The sequence below is a fragment of the Octopus bimaculoides genome, chromosome 8 (assembly GCF_046866305.1).
Source record: "Octopus bimaculoides isolate indiv1 chromosome 8, ASM4686630v1, whole genome shotgun sequence".
NCBI lineage: Eukaryota > Metazoa > Mollusca > Cephalopoda > Octopoda > Octopodidae > Octopus > Octopus bimaculoides.
The window spans coordinates 88,086,901-88,112,227 of record NC_142935.1 but is presented as its reverse complement, the minus strand read 5'-3'; the positions used below and the strand labels follow the sequence as shown (position 1 = coordinate 88,112,227).

General features: G+C 38.1%; 1 protein-coding gene across 2 annotated transcripts in view; it reads right to left on the bottom strand.

The window, feature by feature from the left end:
• Positions 1-25,327, bottom strand: part of LOC106883167 (GTP-binding protein Di-Ras2) — an 87,235-nt gene that overhangs the window by 9,261 nt on the left and 52,647 nt on the right. The window contains exon 1 of one of the 2 annotated variants that reach the window (XM_014934086.3): positions 14,529-14,769. The exons of the other annotated variant lie outside the window; for it this stretch is intronic. Within the exon in view, the coding sequence (XP_014789572.1) occupies positions 14,529-14,543 (15 nt within the window). The 5' untranslated portion in view covers positions 14,544-14,769. Of the gene's footprint in view, positions 1-14,528; positions 14,770-25,327 lie in introns of those variants that run through there. 2 annotated transcript variants of the gene reach the window in all.

Here is a 25,327-nt window from a genome sequence, read left to right as displayed (position 1 = left end):
AAGCTGTACAGACCATATATAGAGATGCTGTCAGTAAGGTGAGAGTTAACCACAAGTACAGTGAAGAATTTGGTGTATAGGTAGGGGTTCATCAAGGTTCACTCCTCATTCCTCTTCTTTTCGTCATTGTCCGCCTGGCTATAACAGAGGAATTCAAGACAGGCAGCCCCTGGAAACTACTATATGTTGATGATCTTGCCTTCAGCAGATTCCATATCAGAATTAGAAGAGAAATTCCAGGTGTGGAAGCAAAACCTGCAATCTAAGGGCATTAAGGTTAACTTAGCAAAGACTAGTAAGCAAGAAAATAGACAGGACCAAACCCAACTCCTTCAGGCAGGTGGCTCTGCTTGATTTGTAGGAAAGGTGTTGGCAGGAACTCCATATGGTGTATGCTGTGTAAGCTATGGAGACACAAGAGGTGCAGTGGATTAATAGGAAAGCTATCTGAGAAGGTAGTGTTTGTATGTGGAAGATGCACAGGATCCATAAAAACTACAGAGACTTTGGAAATTGATTCTCTCAAATGTTCTAATGGCTCATTAGAGGTAGTGGATAATTTCTACTACCTAGGAGACCAAATTAGTAGTGGGGGAAGATGCACAGAGAGTGTGATAGATACAATAAGAATATCATGGAGGAAATTCAGAGAGTTGTTACCTCTGTTGGCTATGAAAGGTTTCTCTCTTTAAGTGAAAGAAAGATTGTATGATGCATGTATATGGATAACAGTTCTACATGATAGTGAGATGTGGGCCTTGAATGCAGAGGACATGTAAAGGTTAGGGAGGAATGAGGCTAGCATGCTCTGTTGTATATGTAATGTAATTGTTCATGTTCAGCAGAGTGCTAGTGTACTGGGAGAGAAGTATGGCATAAGAAGAATTAGATGTTGCTTGCAAGAGAGAAGATTGCACTGCTTTGGTCATCTGATGTGGATGAGTGCTAACAGCTCCATAAAGAGTGTGCCGATGTCAAAGTTGATAGAACATGTGAAAGTGGGACACCCAGGGACAAAGTACTGAAGAATGACCTCAAGATGTTGAACCTTTCAGGTGAGACGACAAAGGACTGGGATTTCTGGCACCTTGTTATACTCAAGAATATCTGTGCTCTATAGCAGAAGTGTTAAGTTCAGTCCCCCTGGTGAAGAGGATTGACCTGCTACAGTCCTGTGCTGATGTCACATAAAAAGCACTCATGGTGGTGCCATGTAAAAGGACTCATGTGGTGTCATGTAAAAGGGCCCTTGTGGTGCCACATAATTGTACCCAAGCAATGTCACTTAAAAGCAACCATGTGATGCCACATAAAAGCACCAGTGTGGTGCCATGTAAAAGCACCTGTGTGGTGCTATGTAAAAGGCCCAGCACATTCAGAAAAGTGGTTGGCATTAAGAAGGGCATTCAGCTGTAGAAAACATACTAAATTCAGACTGGAGCCTGGTGCAGCTCTCTGGCTTCCCAGCTCTGGTCAAACTATCCAACTCATGCCAGCATGAACCACGTATGTTAAATAAGGATGATAATGATGATGATATATAAGACAGTGTGTGAGAGAAAATTATGATGTCATAGGAGAGAAATGCGTCCACATGGATGATGGCTCACTTGCATTTAATGATGCTGCAAAGAGAGAGACTTGGAAATGCCATTATGAAAAGCTGCTAAATGAATGAATGGGAGAAAGAGAGTCTGCTAAATGTCAACTCAACAGAGGGACCGGCTATTCAAATTGACAGTACCTTGGTAGATAAAGCAATTAAGTGTATGAAGATAGGGAAAGCCCTTGGCCCATCAGGAATCACTACTGAGATGCTTAAAATATCTGATGGTCTAGATTATAGTCTAGGCGATAGTCTAGGCTATAGTCTAGTCACCTGTATAGTCAACCAGGTGATACATGAAGGAGTCATACCCAATGACTGGTGTTGTAGCACCATAATCACTGCTACAAAAGTAATGGTAACTTATTAGATAGGAATAATTACAGAGGTATCAAATCGTTGGATCAGGTGATGAAAGTCACAGAGAGGGTCATAGCCCAACTAATTAGGGAGAGAGTTAGTTTAGATGAGATGCAGTTTGTGTCAAGGAGAAGCACCACTGATGCTATATTTCTGATAAGACAGCTGCAGGAGAAATTCCCAGCCAAAGATAAACCTCTGTACTTGGCTTTTGTTGACATGGAGAAAGCTTTTGACAGAGTCCCCACTCCCTTATCTGATCGTCACTGTGGAAACTAGGGATAGATGAATAGTTGGTAAGAGCTGTACAAGCCATGTACAGGGATGCTGTCAGTAAGGTGAAGGTTGGCAACAAGTATAGTGAAGAATTCAAATGTGGCCGATGCCAGTTCCGCCTGACTGGCTTCCATGCCGATAGCATGTAAAAAGCACCTACTAGACTCTTGGAAGAATTCCGGATAGAAGTAGGGTCCACCAAGGATCAGCCCTCAGTCCCCTTTTATTCATCATAGTCCTCCAGGCAATAACAGAGGAATTCAAGACAGGCTGCTCCTGGGAGTTCCTCTATGCTGATTATGCTGATGACTTTGCTCTAATAGCTGAGTGACTACTCGAACTAAGAAGTTTCAGGTGTGGAAGCAAGGTCTAGAATCGAAGGGCCTTAGAGTCAATCTAGCAAAAAGCAAAGATGCTTTTTTGTGACATCAGCATTAGTGGAGTTGCTTTGAAGCTAATAAGGCATAAAAAGAGCCAGGTGATGGGAGCAGATAGAAAATATAGACAGACTACAGGTTGGTTTAGTCATACAGCTGACATGTCAGCAAATCATCATGTATTTGATGGCAGAGTGTAATACTTTTGTTTCAGAAGTTAACTAATTACTTACAAGATGTTTTATCTAGACAGAAGAAAAACAAACACTCTAGAATACTCAGATTATAGTTTCAGGATTGTTGAGGCATTTTAACATCTTTCTTGGTGGAACATTTTATAAGTTGTTAGTAACTCATGAAATAAAACGATAACTATATATTTACATGTCTTTTGTCATTATGTATTGTAAACACAATATACTATTGATTAGCCTGTTGAAAGCCTGTAACTGATTATTCTATTTTTAGAAAATGCAATATAATAATAATAACAATAATAATTCAGTACATGATGAATTGATACAAAAGGTGACAGCATTAAAAGCCAAATTGAAAAGATATGAATGCTAGATGCAAAGGTTTTGAATAGAATAGACTGTTCCAATCAAATACAAGGCATTGATTTGAGGAAATAAAGGAAGGCCAACACCAGGAACTGATTCCAGATGCAGAAGAAAGTAAAGAATTTTTGGGAAGGCTGTAGAACAAGTTGGCAAGACATGAAAAAAGTGCAGAGTAGCTAACAAAGGTGGAAAGACAACTTGCAATTGTACCAAGACAAAAAGACATCAGAATTAATCTATATGCAGTGAGATGGGAGTTTTAAAAAATAGCAAATTGGAAACTACCAGGCCTGGATGGAGTACAAGTCTATTGGCTGTAGAACTTTACACAGTTGTATGAAAGGATCACTGTGCAACTAGATGACTGCCTGCAGCAAGGTTACATCCTTGCCTGGATGACAAGTGGACGAATGTTGCTATGCCTCAAAGATCCCTTGAAAGGGAACTTGGTGTCATATCTTCAACCTGTAACTTGTTTACCACTAATGTGGAAGCTCATGACTGGTGTCTTTGCAGAAGAGTTATACAATCATCTGGAAAGTAACAATCTACTTCCATAAGAACAGAAAGAATGCAGGAAACAAAGTAGGGCAACAAAAGATCACTTATTAGTTGATAAAAGGATAATTAGAAATTGTAATGCAGATTGACAGGACTGAATGTAGCATGGCTAGATTATAAAAAAAGCATATGACATGGTACTACACAGTTGGATAAGTAAAACAATGAGCACGTTTGGAATAGGAAAAAAACATGGAGAAAATGCTTAATGAAAGTATGAAACATTCGAATGCTGAATTAATCAGAGGAAAACAAAGACTCGGAAAAGTGAACATCAGACGTGGAATATTCCAGGGTGATAGCTTATCTCCATTACTGTTCAAATTGGCCATGACACTCACTATGATGCAACATGAAGTTAAAATTGCTTACAATTTTGGAAAAGGAAATGGTCAGATAAATCCTCTCCTTTTCATGGATGATATAAAGGTTTATGTGAAAAATGAGAAACAGCTTGAAAGTCTTGTACATATTATCTGCATTTTCTCAAACGATGTAGGTATGGAACTTGGGATAGAAAAGTGCGCTATATTGAAAATGAAGTGAAGAAGATTTGAAAGAAGCCAGAGAATTGAAATGCCAAATGGTCAAACAATGAGAGCAGTTGAGAAAGGATAGTGGTGTAAGTACCTGGAAATACCAGAAGCAGACAAGATGGAAAATGAACAAATGAAACAAATTACCAATAAGGAGTACACAAGGAGAGTAAAAAAATTATTGCACTCAAAGCTGAATTCCAAAAATCTTAGTGCAGCAATAAATTCTAGAGCAGTACCCTTAGTCAGATATGGAGTTGGAATTATAGGCTGGACAAAAATTATATAAAGAAACTTGACAGAAAAACTAAGAAGTTGTTGATGATGTATGGAGCCCACCATCTGAAAGCTGATATCAGCCGGTTGTACTTGAGAAGAAACCAGGGTGGAAGAGGCTTAAGAGTAGTAGTAGATGGAAAGAAAAAGTCTAGTAGAGTATTTACAGAGCAGCACAGAAAAACTACTAAAGACAGTTCATAAAGAACAGGTGATGAAGTGTGCAATAGGAGAAAAGGACAAGAATGAAATGCAAAGAGAGCACATCAGACATACCAAAGATAAACCTCTGCATGGCCAATTTTGGAGAGTCACTGAAGACATATGTGGAACAAAATCATGGGGCTTGGTTAAAAAGGAGGGAATTAAAAAAAGAAACAGAGAGCCTAATTGTAGCAGCCCAAGATCAAGCAATAAACACAAACAACTTGAGAAAAAATATATATATGGAGAGAATGTCTCAGAAAAATGTAAAGCCTGTGGAATTTGAAATGAGACAGTGGCACACATTGTGGTATAATGCCCAAGTTGGCACAGGAAGAATATAAGAGATAGAGGCACGACCTGGTTGTAAAAGTTTTACACTGAAAACTATGCCAGAAATGGGGATTTGAAGCTGGAAACACTTGGCACAATCATCGAGTCAAAAGTGTACTGGAGTTGAAGAAATGTAAGATTTTGTGGGACTTTCCTATTCAAACAAACAAGAAGTTAGAAAATAATAGACCAGGCATAACAATTATAAATAAGGAAAAGTGAAGTTGCTTACTTATCAACCCATCATGTATGGTTGATTCCAGGATCACAAAGAAAGAGGAAGAAAAACAAAAGACATACAATACCTTAAAATTTGAAATAGGAAGAATTTGGAGCATGCAAACAGTAAAGGTCGTGCCTATAATAATTGGTGAGTTGGGAACAGTAAGCAAAGATATAGACAAATGGTTGAAGGAGATTGAAATAGAATGCCTGGTAGAGCTCCTACAGAAAGTTTGTCTTTTAGGGACAGCAAGGATTATCAGGAGCATTCTAAGCACTTGAGACTACTGAAAACTTGTGGATACTTAAGGTTACAGGTAGTAACCCATTACCCACATAATTCCTACCAGGAATAAGACTGAACCTGAGCAAATCAAATAATGATAATAATAATAATTGTTTCAAATTCTGGCACAAGGCCAGTAACTTTAGGGGGAGAGTTTACATTGATCCCAGTCCTTAATCAGTACTTATTTTATTGACCCTGAAAGGATGAAAGCAAAATTTACCTCATCAGAATTTGTACTCAGAATGTAAAGAGCTGGAAGAAATGTCATTGAGCATTTTGTCTGATGTGCTACTGATTCTGCCAGATCAGCTGGAGAGGATAATAATAATATTATCAAGAACAACAACAATGTGAATAGCTTCTACTGATACTCTAAGTTATCTCATAAACTCAGCTTGTAAGGTGCTTAATGTTTGCTCCATGTCACATCTTGCAATTGCAACACTTCTTACGATGGTCTTCTGAGCCTATTGCAGTATATTACTAGTACTTATTTATCAGCCTAGATTGATGAATAATAAAGTTATTTGAGAAGAATTTTATCTCAGAACTTATAAGGAAGAAACTGAATTCCTTGTTTCAATTACAGCTACTACCGTTATTACTTCCCTCTGCTACTATGTAACATTATGATTTTCATTTCTTGTGTTGGTCATAAGAAGGCTGAGAATTAGTAATAGGTAAGAGTACTGTCAACTGAATTAAACTTTGTATATGCTTGATTTATCATTGAAAGTTACAGCAAATGCTGCCTGGAATTAAATGTTGAAATAAGGTAGTGCATAGCATATTAATGTGTAGTAACGCCTTGTTTCGTGCGCATGCGTAGTCATCAATATCCAAGTTTGGCGCCCTTATTCATACTCTTTTCCCGGCCGGACGGCCATGAGCATGGTCATGTCAAGCTGTCTCTCCAACATTCCAACTCTGGGGACAGCTCACATCAACATTCCAACGTCTCAGCAACCAAGATTTAAGCTGCCTATTTCCTCCATAAATGAATATTGTTGTGTTGATAGTTCAGAGTTCTGCGTTTCGTTGTTCTTTTGAATTTAATATAGGAAAGCAGGTGTACTCCTAATGGTGTATAACCACTTTCCTATAAATGTTTCATAGTATTTTTCTCTCCATCACTTTCAATATTGACAACATACCGAAATAAAATGTTAAGAGGGACTTGCCCCAAATTTATAGCAGGCATGGGTTATAGTCAAATGATTCCAACTCAATCTATGAGGTCATCTGTTAGAAGTAACAGTCAAATAGTCTTCATATTTCACTCTACAATTAAAAGATAAATTAGAAAGTGCATTAAGGGAACCCTAGATACACCGTCTGAATAAAAGAGGGAAAAGTCATATATCTAGGACATCTTTGATCATTAGTTTGCTGTGATTATGACTGACCTGTAACCAAACAACACCACCTCATACTAGATGTCATCATACCACATTACATTACATGACTCAACAATTAGCCTTTGTAAGGTCATTTGACCTGCTAGAAATGGAAATATTTTTCAAGTTACATTATATTGTCTTAAAAAAAAAGGACAAAAATGAAATAGCCATGGCTGGAACATCTTTGATCACAGATTTGTTGGATGAAGGTTAACCGAGGGCTAAACAAGTAAATATATTCTATCACTCTCTATTTCATGGTTCAGTGGTCAGAGCTGCCTGCTCCAACAAAATGCACTTATTCAGGCTTATAAAGAAAAAAAAGAAAACAAAATCTATAAATTTCTTTTTTTAAATATTTGGAAAACATGAAAACAAAATACCAAAACTGATTGTCATCACCATTAAATAGTGATGACATGGAATTCTGTAGATCAACATGAATTCTGTTGCCTGGGAAACAACCTTTCCAGATCAGTGCTGTATATTGCCAAGAGACTGGACCATTTTATTATAAATCTATTCCAACCAGTTCATCACTAACATTAATGGATCAATAATATTATTGATGATGGTGATAAAAATAATAAGAATAAGAATAATAATTATTTCTTTATTAACCAAAAGGGCAAAATAAATACTTAAACATCCGGATACAACAACAATGACAAAGGCTTTGCCAATGCACACACTCATCATTGTCCTCGTCATCATCATTTTACATCCGCTTTTCTATGCCAACATAAGCCGAACAAGTTGTCATGGACCAAGTCAATTCTTATTTCAATTTCTTGCCTTCTTAAACAGATTGGGGACCGTGTCTGATTTGTATGTTCCACTTTTGATAACATTTTCATGACTGGATTCCCTTGCTATTGCTAGTTATATTAGAGAATACACTAGCTGAATTTTATTATAAGACCAGCATTAGAGAGGTTGCTAAGCCCCCAGCAAGAATAAAGTGTTTTTTTTCTACCCTCAGACTGTCTACATTCATTCACCAACCATTTTACACAATGTAGTGGGCACATTTTATCATGACACCAATACTAATGTGGTTGACTAAGAGTCTTCTCTCTCCTTCATTATCTCCGGTCATGCGTTTACCAGCATCAGAGAATCCTCTCATCTCTGGTCAATAAAAGGGACAGAAGGGAGAATAAACGGATAATGAGATAGAAGAGAGAATAATGAAAGAGAGCATGATGGGAGAGGATGTTAGGGGATAGAGTAAAGGAGGAGAGGGGAGAAGAGAGGGGGTGCTGATAGATGTCAAAAGTGACAGAAGGAATAATATGAGTGTATATGTATATGTACACACACACACATACACACACACACATACACACACACACATACACACACACACATACACACACACACATACACACACACACATACACACACACACATACACACACACACATACACACACACACATACACACACACACATACACACACACATAAAGTACAGCTGTATGGTTAAGAACTTCACTTTGCAATCACATGGTTTCAGGTTCACTCCCATTGCATAGCACCTTTGGCAAGTGTTTTCTACAACTCAGGGCCAACAAAAGCTTTGTTAGTAGGTTTGGTAGGTGGACGGATGTGTGTGCATGTTTTCATATTTCCTTCTCTTGACATGTGTTAAGTTTTAAAAAGCGTCACCATCATACAAGCAGCGTTCTTTAGTTTCAGTTTTCCTTGGAAACATTCTGCTCATGTTCTAAGAACTAGATATAACCTTGCTTGGGAACAGGTGAGGGTTTGCAATGGAAAGAGCATCCAGCTGTAAAAAGCCTACCTCAATGAATTTTGTCTGATTCATACAAGCATGGAAAAGTAGATGTTTATATATATATATATATATATATATATATAAAAGAATAAGATAAACAGACCAATGGCAAAGGTAGCATTATATTTTATGTAGATATATATATATATATATATATATATATATACATATGTATATATTACTTAGTTTGATCTAGTGACCTGTTAGTCTGGTGGTTTTTACCAGATGTGTAGCTAGTTACTCAGATGTGTGAAAGCACTCTAACAAAGTACAGGAAGCTGGGACATACATATTTGGTTGCATTTACAAGCTGGATTTGGACCATGGTTAGAGGGATGAATAGTGAGAAAAAATGCTTTCATGTGCACACATGCACAATCAAACACACGCAAGCATATACATGTACTAGTCTTGAGTATGGGAAGGAAGGAAAGAGTATAAAGAGGGGGAAGGGAAAAATAGAGAGAGGAGAGAGAAAGAAAAAAGCAAATGAGAAGGAAAGAAAAAAGAAAGGAAAGCAGAAAGAAGGCAGGGGCAAGAAAAAAAAGAAAGGGAGAAAAAAAGAAGATAGAGTGATAAGGGAGGAAAAGAAGGAATGTTAGGAGGTAGGTACGTACCCAGCTGCAGATGGGGTGGGTATGTGGGTACACAGGTATAAGGCTGAAGAATTGCCGGACCCCACCCTCCGCATGCTTTCAAACACATTACACACACATGCAATCAAGCTGACAGACATACACTCACATGCATGCACTCACACAGGCACACACAAGCATACAAATAAGCTACTAAATACACACACACACACACATACTCACAAGATCATCATACACAGAAGCTACTGGCTGACCAACAACGAGAAAAGATAGAGGTGGTTGTTCATCTTGTTTGAAAGATTGCCAAAACTAATTGCTTAAAAAAATTGACCATTGTGTAATATGTGTGTGTGTGTGTGTGTGTGTGTGCATGTTCATATATTCAGTAGATTGCTTATATACTTGTATTTGTGCCTTTATTTAAGGGTACCACAGAAAGATACAGTTTAGTAAGTTGTAAATAGATGCGATTCACTTTGCTGTAAATATGTACCTATACAGATGTTATCCATCTGGCTGTCAATGGGTACCATAGTGGGGTATTATGGAAATTATAGAGTCTGCCACTGAGCTGAACAGTCCACCAAGCTGGAATGATGAATAGTAAAATCAACCAAAGTGGAATTCGGAACTCAGAATATATTGAGATGAAACTAAATACTGTAAATCGTTTACTTAGATGTGTTATGTCTATCAAATTATAACCTAATAATGAGAATTTCCTTTCATCATCATCATCATCATCGTTTAACGTCCGCTGTCCATGCTAGCATGGGTTGGACGATTTGACTGAGGACTGGTGCAACCGGATGGCTACACCAGACTCCAATCTAATTTGGCAGAGTTTCTACAGCTGGATGCCCTTCCTAACGCCAAATAATTGTAATTATAATATTAATAATAATTGTCTCAAATTTTGGCACAAGGCCAACAATTTTAGGGGGAGAGGGTGAGTTGACTACATTGACTCCTGCCTCTCCAGGACTTGATTGGCACATTTTTTTTCATTGACCACTAAGAGATGGAAATTAAAATTAATCTCAACAGGTTTTGAACTCAGAATGTAGAGAACCAAAAGAAATACTCTATGGTATTTTGTCTGACTTATGCTTCTGCCAATTCATTGCTCCAATGATAATAACAATAATCATTATTTTAATAATAGAGAAATCTGTCTTGTCTGTAACATAATTTCTAGTTTGGTTTGCAATTACCCTCCTCTCTCACACTCTCCCTCTGTCTGTGTGTATATTCATAGGCACACCTACATATTTCATTAAAGACATTAAGTCACTACTTCTGAAAATAAAAAAGTTTCTTTTTTTAAAGAAAATAATGAATCTGTACTTCAAATTTGTCTTAAGAAAACTTGCAAGTATTTGTTTTTCTCTGTTTGATTTTAATAAGTTACTTTCTTTGAGTTAAGAAAAAGACAGGTGTCTATCTGTTACTGTTAAGGGTGAGTGATTGAGCATTCACCCTTAACCTAAATGACACACAGAAACTCACTACTTCAATTTCCTCCATTTAATTATTCCAGAAAATAGTTGAATGATTATTTTCTTACCACCATTTTAAAATTCATTTCATTATTGAACAGTTTGTTATATATGAAGAATATGTAATTATACAAAGTCAAACAAGTAACACAGTGGCAGCATTCTATCACTGTTTTTATCCTCAATCTTTAACTGAATATATTGCCCTTTCCCCTTGCTGTCTCTCTCAGTATGTATGTACACAGAGATGCATATTTCTTAAAATGATCATTAAAGATATTAAGTTACCACTTTATAAATAAAAGATTTCTTCTTTTAAAAGAAGTTTATCATAAAATGGAAACGCAATGATAAACCTCCGTTCTTTACATTTCTCTTAAGGAAACTTAAGTATGCTACTTTTTCTATGTTTGAAATAATAATGATTATTATTATTATTAACAAAGGTCAATTGATACACTTAATAAAATATTAGACAAAATGTCTTGTGATACTTAAGTTCGCTTATCACAAACTGAGATCATATCTCACCAGGGTTAATTTTGCCTTTCACATATTCAGTTAATCACCGGAGCTGATATAGCCAACCATGCCCTCCATCATGAGTTTTTCACTGCAGCAAGCACATTTCTGTATTTCTCAATATGTACAGTAATTTCTTTTGCAGTAGTAAAATGTTTGTTATTTTGTTGCTCTCGTTAGTCGTGAAAGTATATGGAGGTGATTGTATAGAAAATGTGTTGTGTGAGTTGTGTTTATAGTGTTGAGAAGTGATTGTATAGAATATGTGGTGGTGTGAATTGTGGTATTATTCAATAGGGTGGACTTAATTTGTTTACTCCTTCAAGATTTGTGGTTGTTTGTCTTTGCAGCATTTCTTCCAACATTTTATGTTCTGAGTTCAAATGCCACCAAAGTTGACTTTGTCTTTTATCCTATTTTTTTTTTTAGGTGGGTTGTGTGGGGTGTGCTATAAAATTAGTAACAGTTGAGCACTGAGGTTGATTTAATCAACTTCCCCTCAAAATTGCTTGCCTTGTGCCAAAATTACAAAGAATAATAATAATTTTTTTAAAGGCAATGAACTGATACAATTATTACAACATTTATAAAAAATGCGAAGTGGTATTTCCTCCAACTCTGCATTTTGTGTTCAAATCTTCCTAAGGTTAGCTTTTCCGTTCTTCTTTTCGGGTAGATAAAATAAATACCAGTTGAATACTAGAATTGATGCAACTGACTTCTCCCTCCCCTTAAAATTGTTGACCTTGTGTCAATAACTAGAAAGAAAGAATTATTAGCATTAGTATAAAGGTGATACAGGTGGTGAGCTGGCAGAGTTGTTAGCACACCAGGCAAAATGCTTAGCGGCATTTCACTCATTGCTAAGTTCTGAGTTCAAATTCCACTGAGTTCGACTTTGCCTTTCATCCTTTCAGGGTTGATAAATTAAGTACCAGTGAAACATTGCGGGCAATGTAATCAACTAGTTCCCTCCCCCAAAATTTCAGGCTTTGAGCCTATAATAGAAAGGACTATTATAAAGGTGGTAAGCTGGCAGAATTATTAGAACATTGGAAAAAATGTTTTACAGCATTTCTTCTGACTCATTACATTCTGAGTTCAAATTCTCCCAAGGTAAATTTTTGCCCTTCACTCTTTCAAGATCAATAAAATAAATACCAATCAAGTATAAGGGTTGGTGTAATCAACTTGTCTCCTCACCCCAAATTCCTGGCCGTGTGTCAAAATCTGAAGCAGTTATTGTTACTATTATTTTTCCTTTGATTTCACTTTATAAGTAATGACTACCAAGTATCAAGCAGATACTTAGGGCAGGTATTGTTGTTTTAGACTGTCTTTTTTTTGTACTTTTCATTCACTAAATAAATCACAAACATTTATAGGTAAAACAAATTGAGAAAATAAATATGGAAGGTCAGGGTTAAAATAAAGTATAAAAGAATATAAAGTGGGTGAGAAGTATAAAAGAGTAAAAAAGTTAAATTGCTTTGAAGATAGCTGAATGATATTAAATATCAATTAAATTTACAATAAAAATTAAAAGAAATGATTGTGTGTTGAAATATATTACAAAGACAAAAATCTACAATGTGGCCAGTACTTGTTAGAACTATCTTTTGGATTTCATAGATTCTAAGTTTACCAGGTATGTCTTATAGAGACCTTTGAACACCTTTCTTTATGACACCTAGTCCTATCTCTTCTCAAATAGTTTGGGCTTTAAGGTGTCACATTCTGTTTATTTCTATTTTGAGAACCTTATACTTAGCAAGTTTTTCATACTCATTTGCTCAATCATTTCTATTAGATGATACAATCATGTTGATGAGTTAGCAGGTCTTCTTCTTCCTCTTCTTCTTCTTCTTCTTCTTCTTCTTATTATTATTATTATTATTATTATTATTATTATTATTATTATTATTGAGTGAGAGAGCAGGGCATGCCATCAAAGTGACACTGGGGTAAAATATACGAAGCCCAGTATACCCATCATGACTACCCGTCTGATAAGGGTACACCAGGCACATGCATCACAACCATATGTGCACAACATAATGGTCTTTTATCAAGATAAACAGCGCATGACCTTGCAGGTGGGGCCCAGTTAGAATTTTCTTCAGGTTGAGTAGCCCATCCCACTTAAAAGGTCCTTGAATAAAGGTTGTTTGAGGATGTCAAACGAAATACCCATGTTTCCAAAGCTGAATTATCCAAACCCCAAAGAATTCCTCTCAACACATGGCTATGATGCTCCCCCCACTACTTATCGTGATCAGAGATGCACATATCGTCAGCCACTAAGGGACATGCTCAAATGGTTAAGATCAAGCAACTGACAAGCAAATCTGTGGTATCATTATTATTATTATTATTATTATTATTATTATTATTATTATTATTATTATTATAAGGTTGTAAGTTCGCAGAATTGTTAGTACGCTAGAAAATTGCTTAGCAGCAATATTGTCCATCTTTACATTCTGAGTTCAAATTCCACCGTGGTTGACTTTGCCCCTCATACTTTTGAAGACGATAAAGTAAGTACCAGTTGAACATTGGAGTCAATGTAAATGACTTACCCAATTCCCCTGAACTTGCTGGCCTTGTGCCAAACTTTGAAACCATTATTATTATCATTATCATTATTATTATTATTATTATTATTATTATTGTTATTATTATTATTATAGTCAAATTCTGCTGGGGTTGACTTTGCCTTTTATCCTTTCAGGAGTTGATAAAATAAGTACCAGTTGAACACTGGGGTTGATATAACTGACTAGTCCCCTCCCTCAATAAATTCCAGGCCTTGTGCCTTTAGTAGAAAGAATTATTATTACTATTAGCTGTCACATCGTTCGAAGTTATCTGTTTGGATTCACATTTACTTTCATGTTCTGGTAATAATGATAGAAAATTAAGTACTTCTACTTCCAGAGACTTTCTCTAAATGACTATTAGTTGTACAAAAAAAATTTCTAAGGAAATATATTTTGAGTTCTAAAATAAAAAGAAGACATACAAATGGGAAGCATGTACCACCTCGATTAACCAATGAAATAACATAAAATAAATTGTGAATAACATAAAAATAATAACACTTACTTTTAACATCTGCATAATTCTTGATAATAATAATAAACCAAATAAATGTTGTATGTTATGTTTTTGACCCCCTATTTATAGGAGTGACATAGTGATAATGAAAGTAAAAGCCCGTTAATGGTTTACTGTAACCTTTATAGTCTAATGTTTCATTTGTACAAGGGACTGATAAAACATTGTTATCTCCTGGAGAATATAACATTCACCCAACTTGTAACTCCACAGTTTACATACAGTGATGTGAGCCAGCCCAGAGGGAAGCGACACATTGAAAATACAATATTTGCGACAGCATCGATTGGTTGATGCTGCTGTTTCTGTTTTGGTTGTTGTAATGATGATGGTAGTGGTATTTATGGTCTTTTAATGTGGTAGTGGTGGTAGTGATATTAGAGATGATGTGTTGGTGATGGTGATAGTTTCGTAGTTTATTGTGATGTGATTGCTAATAGTGGTATGGCACTGTTGTTGTTGATGGTGGTGGTATGGCAATACTACGGTGGTTGTTGGTAGTGGTGAGGTGGTGTTGTGGTTGTTGGTAGTGGTGAGGTGGTGTTGTGGTTGTTGATAGTGGTGAGGTGGTGTTGTGGTTGTTGGTTGTGGTGAGGTGGTGTTGTGGTTGTTGGTAGTGGTGAGGTGGTGTTGTGGTTGTTGGTAGTGGTGAGGTGGTGTTGTGGTTGTTGGTAGTGGTGAGGTGGTGTTGTGGTTGTTGGTAGTGGTGAGGTGGTGTTGTGGTTGTTGGTAGTGGTGAGGTGGTGTTGTGGTTGTTGGTAGTGGTGAGGTGGTGTTGTGGTTGTTGGCAGTAGTGAGGTGGTGTTGTGGTTGTTGGTAGTGGTGAGGTGGTGTTGTGGTTGTTGGTAGTGGTGAGGTGGTGTTGTGGTTGTTGGTAGTGGTGAGGTGGTGTTGTGGTTGTTGGTAGTGGTGAGGTGGTGTTGTGGTTGTTGGTAGTGGTGAGGTGGTGTTGTGGTTGTTGGCAGTGGTGAGGTGGTGTTGTGGTTGTTGGCAGTGGTGAGGTGGTGAAGTGGCAGTGATACTGATGATTGTGTGGTACTGCAGTGGAGATGCTGGTGTTGTCGTGATTATTGTTGATGCAGTAGTGATGTTGGTGGTAGGGATATTGGTAGTGATGATGGTGTGGTCACTGTGGGGGTGGTAGTGTAGCGATGATAATATGATTCTTAATGTGGTGATGGTGGTGGTGATATTGATATTGTTGTTGGAGTTAGTAGAAGTGGAAGTATTGATGTTGTTGTTGTTTAGCCCCAGGTCATCCTTGGCTGAGCAGTCGTATGATCAAAGGCATTCCAGTTATGACCATCCTATCTTTTTGCATATTTTTGATGACATTGGCCAAATTATCTTTTTTTAAGATGGTCAAATGTAATTTGAGAGAATTTGGTTTCTATTCCTTGCAGGTCGAGTGGCTCTGTTGGAGATCCCTTTTAGATTGATGTTGTAGCTGTTGTTGTTGTTGGTGGTGGTGGTGGTGGTGGTGGTGATAATACTGGGTGGTAATGTTGTTGTTGATTATGTCGTTTTTTATTTAGATATCACTGTGAATGTAGTTGTTATTGTTGTCAAGAGACAAAAACAAGCAGAGTGGCAGCATTGAGGATGTAGAGTAGTGGCTGGCTAGTAGTAGTAGTTAAGTAACTACTACTACTACTACTACTACTACTACTACTACTACTACTACTACTACTACTACTACTGCTGCTGCTGCTGCTGCTGTTGCTGCTGCTGCTGCTAGTAGGTCTCACCTGCCACCACCACTGTCATTATCACCACACCCACTGCCAACATACTACTTCTGTTGCTACTGCTACATTCACCACCACATCATCATCACTACATAATACCACTACCACAACTATCACTACAAAAACCACTATTACCACACTACACAGCAACCTTCATAAATGAAACATGAACTAATGAGAGGATTCAAACGTATGTGCACACTCTCACATGTTCACACAGATACACATATGTACACAAACACGTGTGCATGCAGATACACGTGCACACGAATGTATTCACACACATGCATACATACATACATACATACATACATACATACATACATACATACATACATACATGTGTACACATGCACAGACACATATATTCATGTACACATATATACACAAAGACATGGACTTTGATTAAAGGCAGAATAGCAGCCAATTTGGCCTGGCCACTCATTGCAGACATATACATGTATACACACATACACCCACTCACTCTTGTACACACACCTACTTATACGCACACAGTTGAATATATACAAACATGAGGGAGCCTCTATGTGACAACATACCTTGACCTGTTAGAAATAACAACAAATCTTTTATCAATCACATTCCTGAGCAACTTGAAAAAGGAAAGGCTACATTAGATAATATCATGCTATATGCAGTCTATGAAATATAATATAGTTGACTTTTTAAACAAAAGGAATACTTTAATTTTTTGGTGTGGAATAAAGGTTGTTCCTGTTTTATCTACTGGCAAACAAGAAACACACACACACACACACACACACACACACACACACACACATGCACACACTCAGTAGATCAAACAGTAGGAGTCATTAGAATGTTGGGTTTGGATGTTTACATTACAGTGATTATAATTATTATTTTTATTAAAGCAGCAAGTTGGAAGAATCCTTAGCATGCCAGACATAATGTTTAGCAGAATTTCGTTAGTCTTCATGCTCTAAGTTCAAATTCCACCAAGGTTGAATTTGCTTGTCATCCTTTTGGGGTTGATAAAATAGGTACCAATTAAGTTCTGGGGGTCGAGGTAATCGACTTACCCACTTACCTAAAAGTGCTAGCCTTGTGCCAAAATTTGAAATTATTATTATTATCATCATCATCACCACCACCACCACCACCATCATCATCATCATCATCATCATTATTATTATTATTATTATTATTATTATTAAGGTGGCGAGCTAGCAGAATTGTTAGCGAAATGCTTAATGGTATTTTGCCCATCACTACATTCTGAGTTCAAAATCCGCCAAGGTTGATTTTGCCTTTCATCCTTTCAGGGTCAATAAATGAACTAATCAACTATCTCTTTCCCCCAAATTTCAGGCCTTGTGCCTATAATAGAAAGGATTATTATTATGATGATGGTGAGCTGGCAGAAACATTAGCATGCCAGACAAAATGCTTAGGAGTATTTTGTCCATCTCGATATCTTGAGTTGAACACAGAAGGTGGGGGTGGGTAATTGACTAAACCCCTCCCACACACACACACACACCTCCTCCAAAATATCAGGTCTTGTGCCTAAGTTAGAAAGAATTATTAGTATTATTATTATTATTGAGTGAGCGAGTAGTGCATGCCATCAAAGTGTCACTGGGGTAAAATATACAAAAGCCCAGTATACCCATCACGACTACCCATCTGTTAAGGGTACACTAGACACAAGCATCACAACCATATGTGCACGACATGGTAATCTCATATCAAGATTAACAGTACATGACCTTGCAGGTGGGGCCCAGTTAGAATTTTCTTCAGGTCGAGTACCATCCCACTCAAAAGGTCCCTGAATAAGGGTCTTTTAAGGATGTTGAATGAAACACCCATGTTTCCATAGGTGAATTGTCCAAACCCCAACGAATTCCTCTCAACACATGGCTATGATGCTCCCCCACTACTTCTGCTCATGATCAGAGATGCACATATCGTCAGTCACCAAGGGACATGCTCAACTGGTTACGGTCAAACAACTGACAAGCAAATCTGTGGTATTGAATATTTGCTGTAGCCCATCTTTTATACCAAGACAAAACAATGTACATGATAACACTTCCAATCAATTAAGATCAGAAGCCATGAGAGCCACTGCCTGGTACTACATCTGGGCCTTTATTATTATTGTTCAGTAGTTTTATTTTTATAACGTGCTTTCACTTCACTACCGAGCGCAGCTCTGTGTGCCTTGGGTATGTGCTGTGGTTTGCTGTGATGCTCTTATGGTTACTGTATTGAAAGTGTTTTGCGTAGGATATGTGCAGTGCCCAGTAGTGCAATTTTCTGTATGTTATATATATTTGTAAGTCCTGGTGTTTTTGTTATGTATTTGTCTGAATATTTTTTTATTATACCTAAGGCACCTACTATGATAGGAATTGTTTCTGTTTTTAGATTCCACATTCGAGTTACCTCTATTATTTCCAGGTCTTTATATTTTGAAAGTTTTTCCATTTCTTTTAGGGAAACGTCATTATTATTATTATTATTATTATTATTATTATTATTATTATTATTATTATTATTATTATTAGTATCATCATTATTATTATTATTATTAGTATCATCATTATTATTATTATTATTATTACTATTGTTACTACTACTACTACTACTACTACTATCGTTGTTGTTATTATTAAGGCAGTGAGCTGGCAGAACTGTTAGCATGTCACATGACATGCTTAGTGGTATTTCATCCTGTCTTTACGTTCTCAGTTCAAATTCTGCTAAGGTCGACTTTGCCTTTCATTCTTTCGGAGTCAATCAAATAAGTACTAGTTACGCACTGGGGGCTGATGTAATTGACTTACCCCCACCCCACAAATTTCAAGCCTTGTACCTATAATAGAAAGGATTATTATTATTATTATTATTACTACTACTACTACTACTATTATTATTATTATTATTATTATTATTATTATTATTATTATTATTATTATTACCATCATCAAGACTGCAAGCTAGCAGGATCTTTAGTGTGTCAGACAAAATGCTTATCACCATTTTTTCAAGCTCTTTACAATCAAAGTTCAAATTCTGCCACAGTTGACTTTCATTTTCACCCTTTTGGGGTTGATAAAATAAATACCACTCAAGTACTGGGGTCAAAGTAATTGATGTTGTTCCTTCCCTCAAAATTTCAAGCCTTATGTCAAAATTAGGAAGAACTATTATTATCTTCTTTCTTCTCTCTCTTATAAAATATACATATGTATGGTTGTATACATCTTTGCATGCATGCATCATCATCATCATCGTTTAATGTCCGCTTTCCATGCTAGCATAGGTTGGACGATTTGACTGAGAACTGGTGAAACCAGATGGCTACACCAGGCTCCAATCTGATTTGGCAGAGTTTCAACAGCTGGATGTCCATCCTAACGCCAACCACTCCGAGAGTGTAGTGGCTGCTTTTACGTGCCACCGGCACAAAGCCAGTCAGGCGGTACAGGCAACGGCCACGCTCAAAATGGTGTATTTTACATGCCACCTGCACAGGAGCCAGTCCAGCGGCACTGGCAACGATCTCTCTCGAATGTCTTTACATGTGCCACTGGCACAAGTGCTAGGAAGGCGACGCTGGGCACAGGTGCCATCACAATTTTGCTTTCGCTTGCCCCAACAGGTCTTTGCAAGCCAAGTTTCGTGTCCAATGAAGGAGACGACGTTGGCATGGGTGCCAGTCGTCGAATTTAGCTCGATTTCGATTTCACTTGCCTCAATAGGTCTTTGCAAGTGGAGTTTAGTGTCCAATGAAGGAAGATATGCATAAGTGGGCTGGCTACACCCCTGGCAAAGGCCTTGCATTTAGATATAAGACCAAGGCTTGCCAGGTCTTCTTACGCATCTCACTTGTCTTGCCGGATCTTCATGTCTATGTATGTCATTATTGACACCTTCATTTTACTTCTACTTTTCCATGATGACATAGGTTGAGCAGCTCATCATAGTCGAAGTCAGTTTTTATTCAAGGTTGCTGCCCTCCTGAAAGAGTTCAGGTGTTATAGCTCATTCATACATTCCATTTTTTGACATGGTTTCTCTGGCTAAATATCTTTACTATTATCAACCACTTTACAGAGTGTACTGGGTGTGCATTCTATTGTGGCACCAGCGCTAAAAATATCATCTTGTTCGTGACAAGTCAAAAGTATTCTGTTCTAACCTATGTTGTCTCCATTTATTTGTTGCCAGACAAGTTGTCTTGTCCTTGTCTTCCCTCCCAATGTCTTTATCTATGCAGGGCTATCTATCCAAAAGTTCCTTGCAGAAATAAAACTGCTAATGGAAAGGATTACCACTGTTCTAGTCTCCAGGGACACCTACACAATGCTGATGTTTCCATAGTACTATATTGTATGGTAAGCAATTTTAAAGAGATAGCTTTGTGTCCTTTCTACATAGTATCTAATTAATTGATTTGAGGTCCTGGATACACACATACACATATGGAAAAGGTATGTGTGCTTGTGTATTATTCCACTTTCATAACAATATTGAATTTTTTTAATTGCATTTCATATCATCATCATCGTTTAACGTCCGCTTTCCATGCTAGCATGGGTTGGACGATTTGACTGAGGACTGGTGAAACCGGATGGCAACACCAGGCTCCAGTCTGATTTGGCAGAGTTTCTACAGCTGGATGCCCTTCCTAACGCCAACCACTCAGAGAGTGTAGTGGGTGCTTTTACGTGTCACCCGCACGAAAACGGCCACGCTCGAAATGGTGTCTTTTATGTGCCACCCGCACAAGCCAGTCCAGGGGCACTGGCAACGATCTCGCTCGAAAATCCTACAGGAGCCAGTCAGGCGGTACTGGCAACGGCCACGCTCAAAATGGTGCATCTCATGTGCCACCCGCACAAGAACCAGTCCAGGGGCACTGGCAACGATCTTACTTGGCTTGCCGGGTCTTCTCACGCACAGCCCATTTCCAAAGGTCTCGGTCCGTAGTCATCGCCTCGGTGAGGCCCAATGTACGAAGGTCTTGCCTCACCACCTCAGCCCAGGTCTTCCTGGGCCTACCTCTTCCACGGGTTCCCTCAACTGTTAGGGTGTGGCACTTTTTCACGCAGCTATCCTCCTCCATTCTCACCACATGTCCATACCAGCGCAATCGTCTCTCTTGCACGCCACAACTGATGCTTCTAATGTTCAGCTTTTCTCTCAAGATACTTACACTCTGACGGGTATTCACATTGACATTACACATCCAACGGAGCATACTGGCTTCATTCCTTGCGAGCTTACGTATGTCCTCAGCAGTTACAGCCCATGTTTCACTGCCATGTAGCATGGTTGTTCGTACGCATGCGTCATACAGTCTGCCTTTTACTCTGAGTGAGAGTCCCTTTGTCGCCAGCAGGGGTAAGAGCTCTCTAAACTTTGCCCAGGCTATTCTTATTCTAGCAGCTACACTTTCAGCGCACCCACCCCCACTACTAACTTGGTCGCCCAGATAGCGGAAGCTATCGACTACCTCTAGTTTTTCACCCTGGAATGAGATAGAAGTTGTTTCCTGTTTGTTTGCAGTCTTTATTGCACCTGAACATCTGCCACAAACAAAAACTAACTTGCTAGTTAACCTGCCTTTGATGTTGCTGCACCTCTTATGTGTCCATAGCTTGCACCGGGTACATCTTATAGAGTTACTACCTACTCCTTTTCTACATACTGAGCAGGGCCATCTACCTGAAGGGGTTTGTGTTTTATCTACCTTCCTACTTATTAGGATTTTGGTTTTAGCTAGGTTGACTCTAAGGCCCTTCAATTCTAGACCTTGCTTCCACACCTGAAACTTCTCCTCTAGTTCTGATAGTGACTCCGCAATTAGGGCAAGGTCATCAGCATAGAGGAGCTCCCAGGGGCAACCTGTCTTGAACTCCTCTGTGATTGCCTGGAGGACTATGGTAAATAATAGGGGGCTGAGGACGGAACCTTGGTGGACCCCTACCTCTACCCGGAATTCATTGCTGTACTCATTTCCAACCCTCACCTTACTGGCCGCATCTCTGTACATGGCTCGCACAGCTCTCACTAGCCATTCTTCTATCCCAAGTTTCCTCATTGACCACCAGATAAGGGATCGGGGGACCCTGTCAAAGGCTTTCTCCATGTCAACGAAAGCCAGGTACAGAGGTTTATCCTTGGCTAGGTATTTCTCTTGCAACTGTCTCACTAGAAATAAGGCATCAGTAGTGCTTTTACCTGGCACGAACCCAAACTGCATCTCATCTAAATTGATTCGCTCCCTAATTAGTTGGGCTATGACCCTCTCTGTAACTTTCATAACCTGATCTAACAGCTTGATGCCTCTGTAATTATTTGTATCTAAAGCGTCCCCTTTACCTTTGTAGCAGTTGACTATGATGCTGCTACACCAGTCATAGGGTATGACTCCTTCGTGTATCACCTGGTTCGTAATACGGGTGACTAGGCTATAGCCAACACTGCCAGATATTTTGAGCATCTCTGCAGTGATTCCTGATGGGCCGGGGGCTTTCCCGGTCTTCATACTCTTAATTGCTTTATCTACCCTGGTACTATCAACTCGGATAGCTGGTCCCTCTATTGGGTCGACATAAGGCAGGCTCTCTTTCTCCCATTCATTCTCTTTATTAAGCAATCTATCGTAGTGGCATCTCCAGACCTCTTTCTTTGCATCCTCATTTAATGCAAGCGTACCATCATCCATGCGAACACATTTCTCTCCTACAACATCACTATTCTCTCTCCTACACTGTCTTGCAACCCGAAATACCTCGAGTCTTTGGTCCTCACGGCGCAGAACATTGGCAAATCTTTCCTTATCTGCTTCCCCTCTGGCTAAATAAACCTGTCGCCTAGCCTCCCTTCTGGCACATTGGTACAATTCCCTGCTACCACCGTTCTTCCAGTCCTTCCAAGCTTGTTTCTTTTGTCTAATAGCCCTGTCTACCTCCTTGTTCCACCACCACGTTACTCTGGGTTGGGAGGGGACCTTACACCACCCACAAATCTGGTCGGTGGCTTTCAACAGGTTGTCCCGCAGAAATCTCCAATTGTCTTCCATCTCCAATTGTCTTCCATATATATATATATATATATATATATATCTTTTATCTTTTATCCTTTACTTGTTTCAGTCATTGACTGTGGCCATGCTGGGGCACTGCCTTGAATGGTTTTAGTTAAACAAATCAACCCTAGGACTTATTCTATCAGTCTTTTTTAGCCAAACCACTAAGTTATGATGACATAAACATACCACAACCGGTTGTCAAGCTGTAGTGGGGGTCAAATACACACACACACACACACACATATGACGGGCTTCTTTCAGTTTCTATTTACCAAATCCACTCACAAGGCTTAGGCCAGTCTTAGGCTATAGTAGAAGACATTTGCCCAAAGTGCAATGCAGTGGGACTGAACCCATAACCATGTGGTTGAGAAGCAAGCTTCTTACCACACAGCCACATATATATGTACTAGTCTGTCTGTTTTATGTCCATTTTTCCATGCTGGCATAGGTTAGACAAATTAATAAGATGATATCTTATAGCCAGGTTCTCTTCCTTTAACTAACCCTTACCTATTTTTCAACTAAGGGAGTTTTCATTCCACTCATTGTCAAAAGCGCCGATCTAGCAGAGAATTTGTTCACAGGGAAATGTAAACAAACATCACCACCCTTATCTCAACAGTATTTACGGTGAAGTGCAAAAATTTCTACATTCACAGAGGCACACGTGTGAGCGCATGCATGCATGCATGCACACACACACACACACTTTTGTTAAAGCGTATGCAAACTATTTCAACATGTTTTTTCATTTGGTCAGAAGTTGAATATATTCATAGTTATGATTAACAGCATATTTAGAGAGGTCAAAACTAAAAACAACAGGGCAATATCATACACAAAAACGAAGAGAGAAAATAAGTCTTATAGAAAATTCTAGAATGTTAAAAAAAATCAATAAATTTAATAATTCCATGGATTATAGTTATATTAATGGCCTTACGTCCAAATAAGGAGCCTCAGATGCAATCAGTTTGATTGACAGAAGGGAAGAGGGAAATTCATAAAGATGAATTTGGAACAGAAAACACTGAAGTTCAAATATGTATAAAATATATATTCATGATATCAGATACTTAATTTGATCGCTAGATTTGTTAAAATACCATCATCACTTTTGTTCACTTTTTTCTATGACTGTATGGGTTGGATGAGAATTCTTGAGGCAGTATTCTATAGCTGGGTGCCCTTCCTGATGCTTTCAAGTATGCTATAACATTGATCCTCATAAGGCGAGTAACCACACTATAAAAGCAACATCACTAGTGTTGGCAGTGTCAATGTGGAATTACATGGAGACAAAGACACATGGACACACACACACACACACACACACACGCACACACACACACAAGTGTGTATATGAGTGTGTGTGTGTGTGTGTGTGTGTGTGTGTGTGTATTCTTTTATTCTTTTAGTTGTTTCAGTCATTTGACTGTGGCCATGCTGGAGCACCACATATTGAAAGCCACATGATATACAAACTATACAAATCGATATATATATATATATATATATATATATATATATATATATATATAAACTGTATAAATAGAAAAATCTAAATCACTTAAATATCGTTTAAAAGTGAAGATACTTCACACGAAAAATGCTAGGTTTTTGTGCCAATATTTGCAACCACTTGTGAACCTTTTGTTCTTTGTAAAAACTTTTTTTTACCTTTTTCCTGATATGTATTTTTACAAATTCATTTAAATTTGATATCCTTCATATTTTCATGTTCCATCACACGATCCTAGGTCTTCACAATTTTTAATCATTTTCACATTTGTATTGCTGACTAGTTTTTTATATTGATTTTTATTTTTTTAATATTTTTTATTATCTTTATTTTATTTTATCCATCAAGGTGGCAGCTTCCATTAGACATGCTTTATCTTTATACTGCTTCTAAACTTTTCCTCTATTCAAACTAAAGTTTT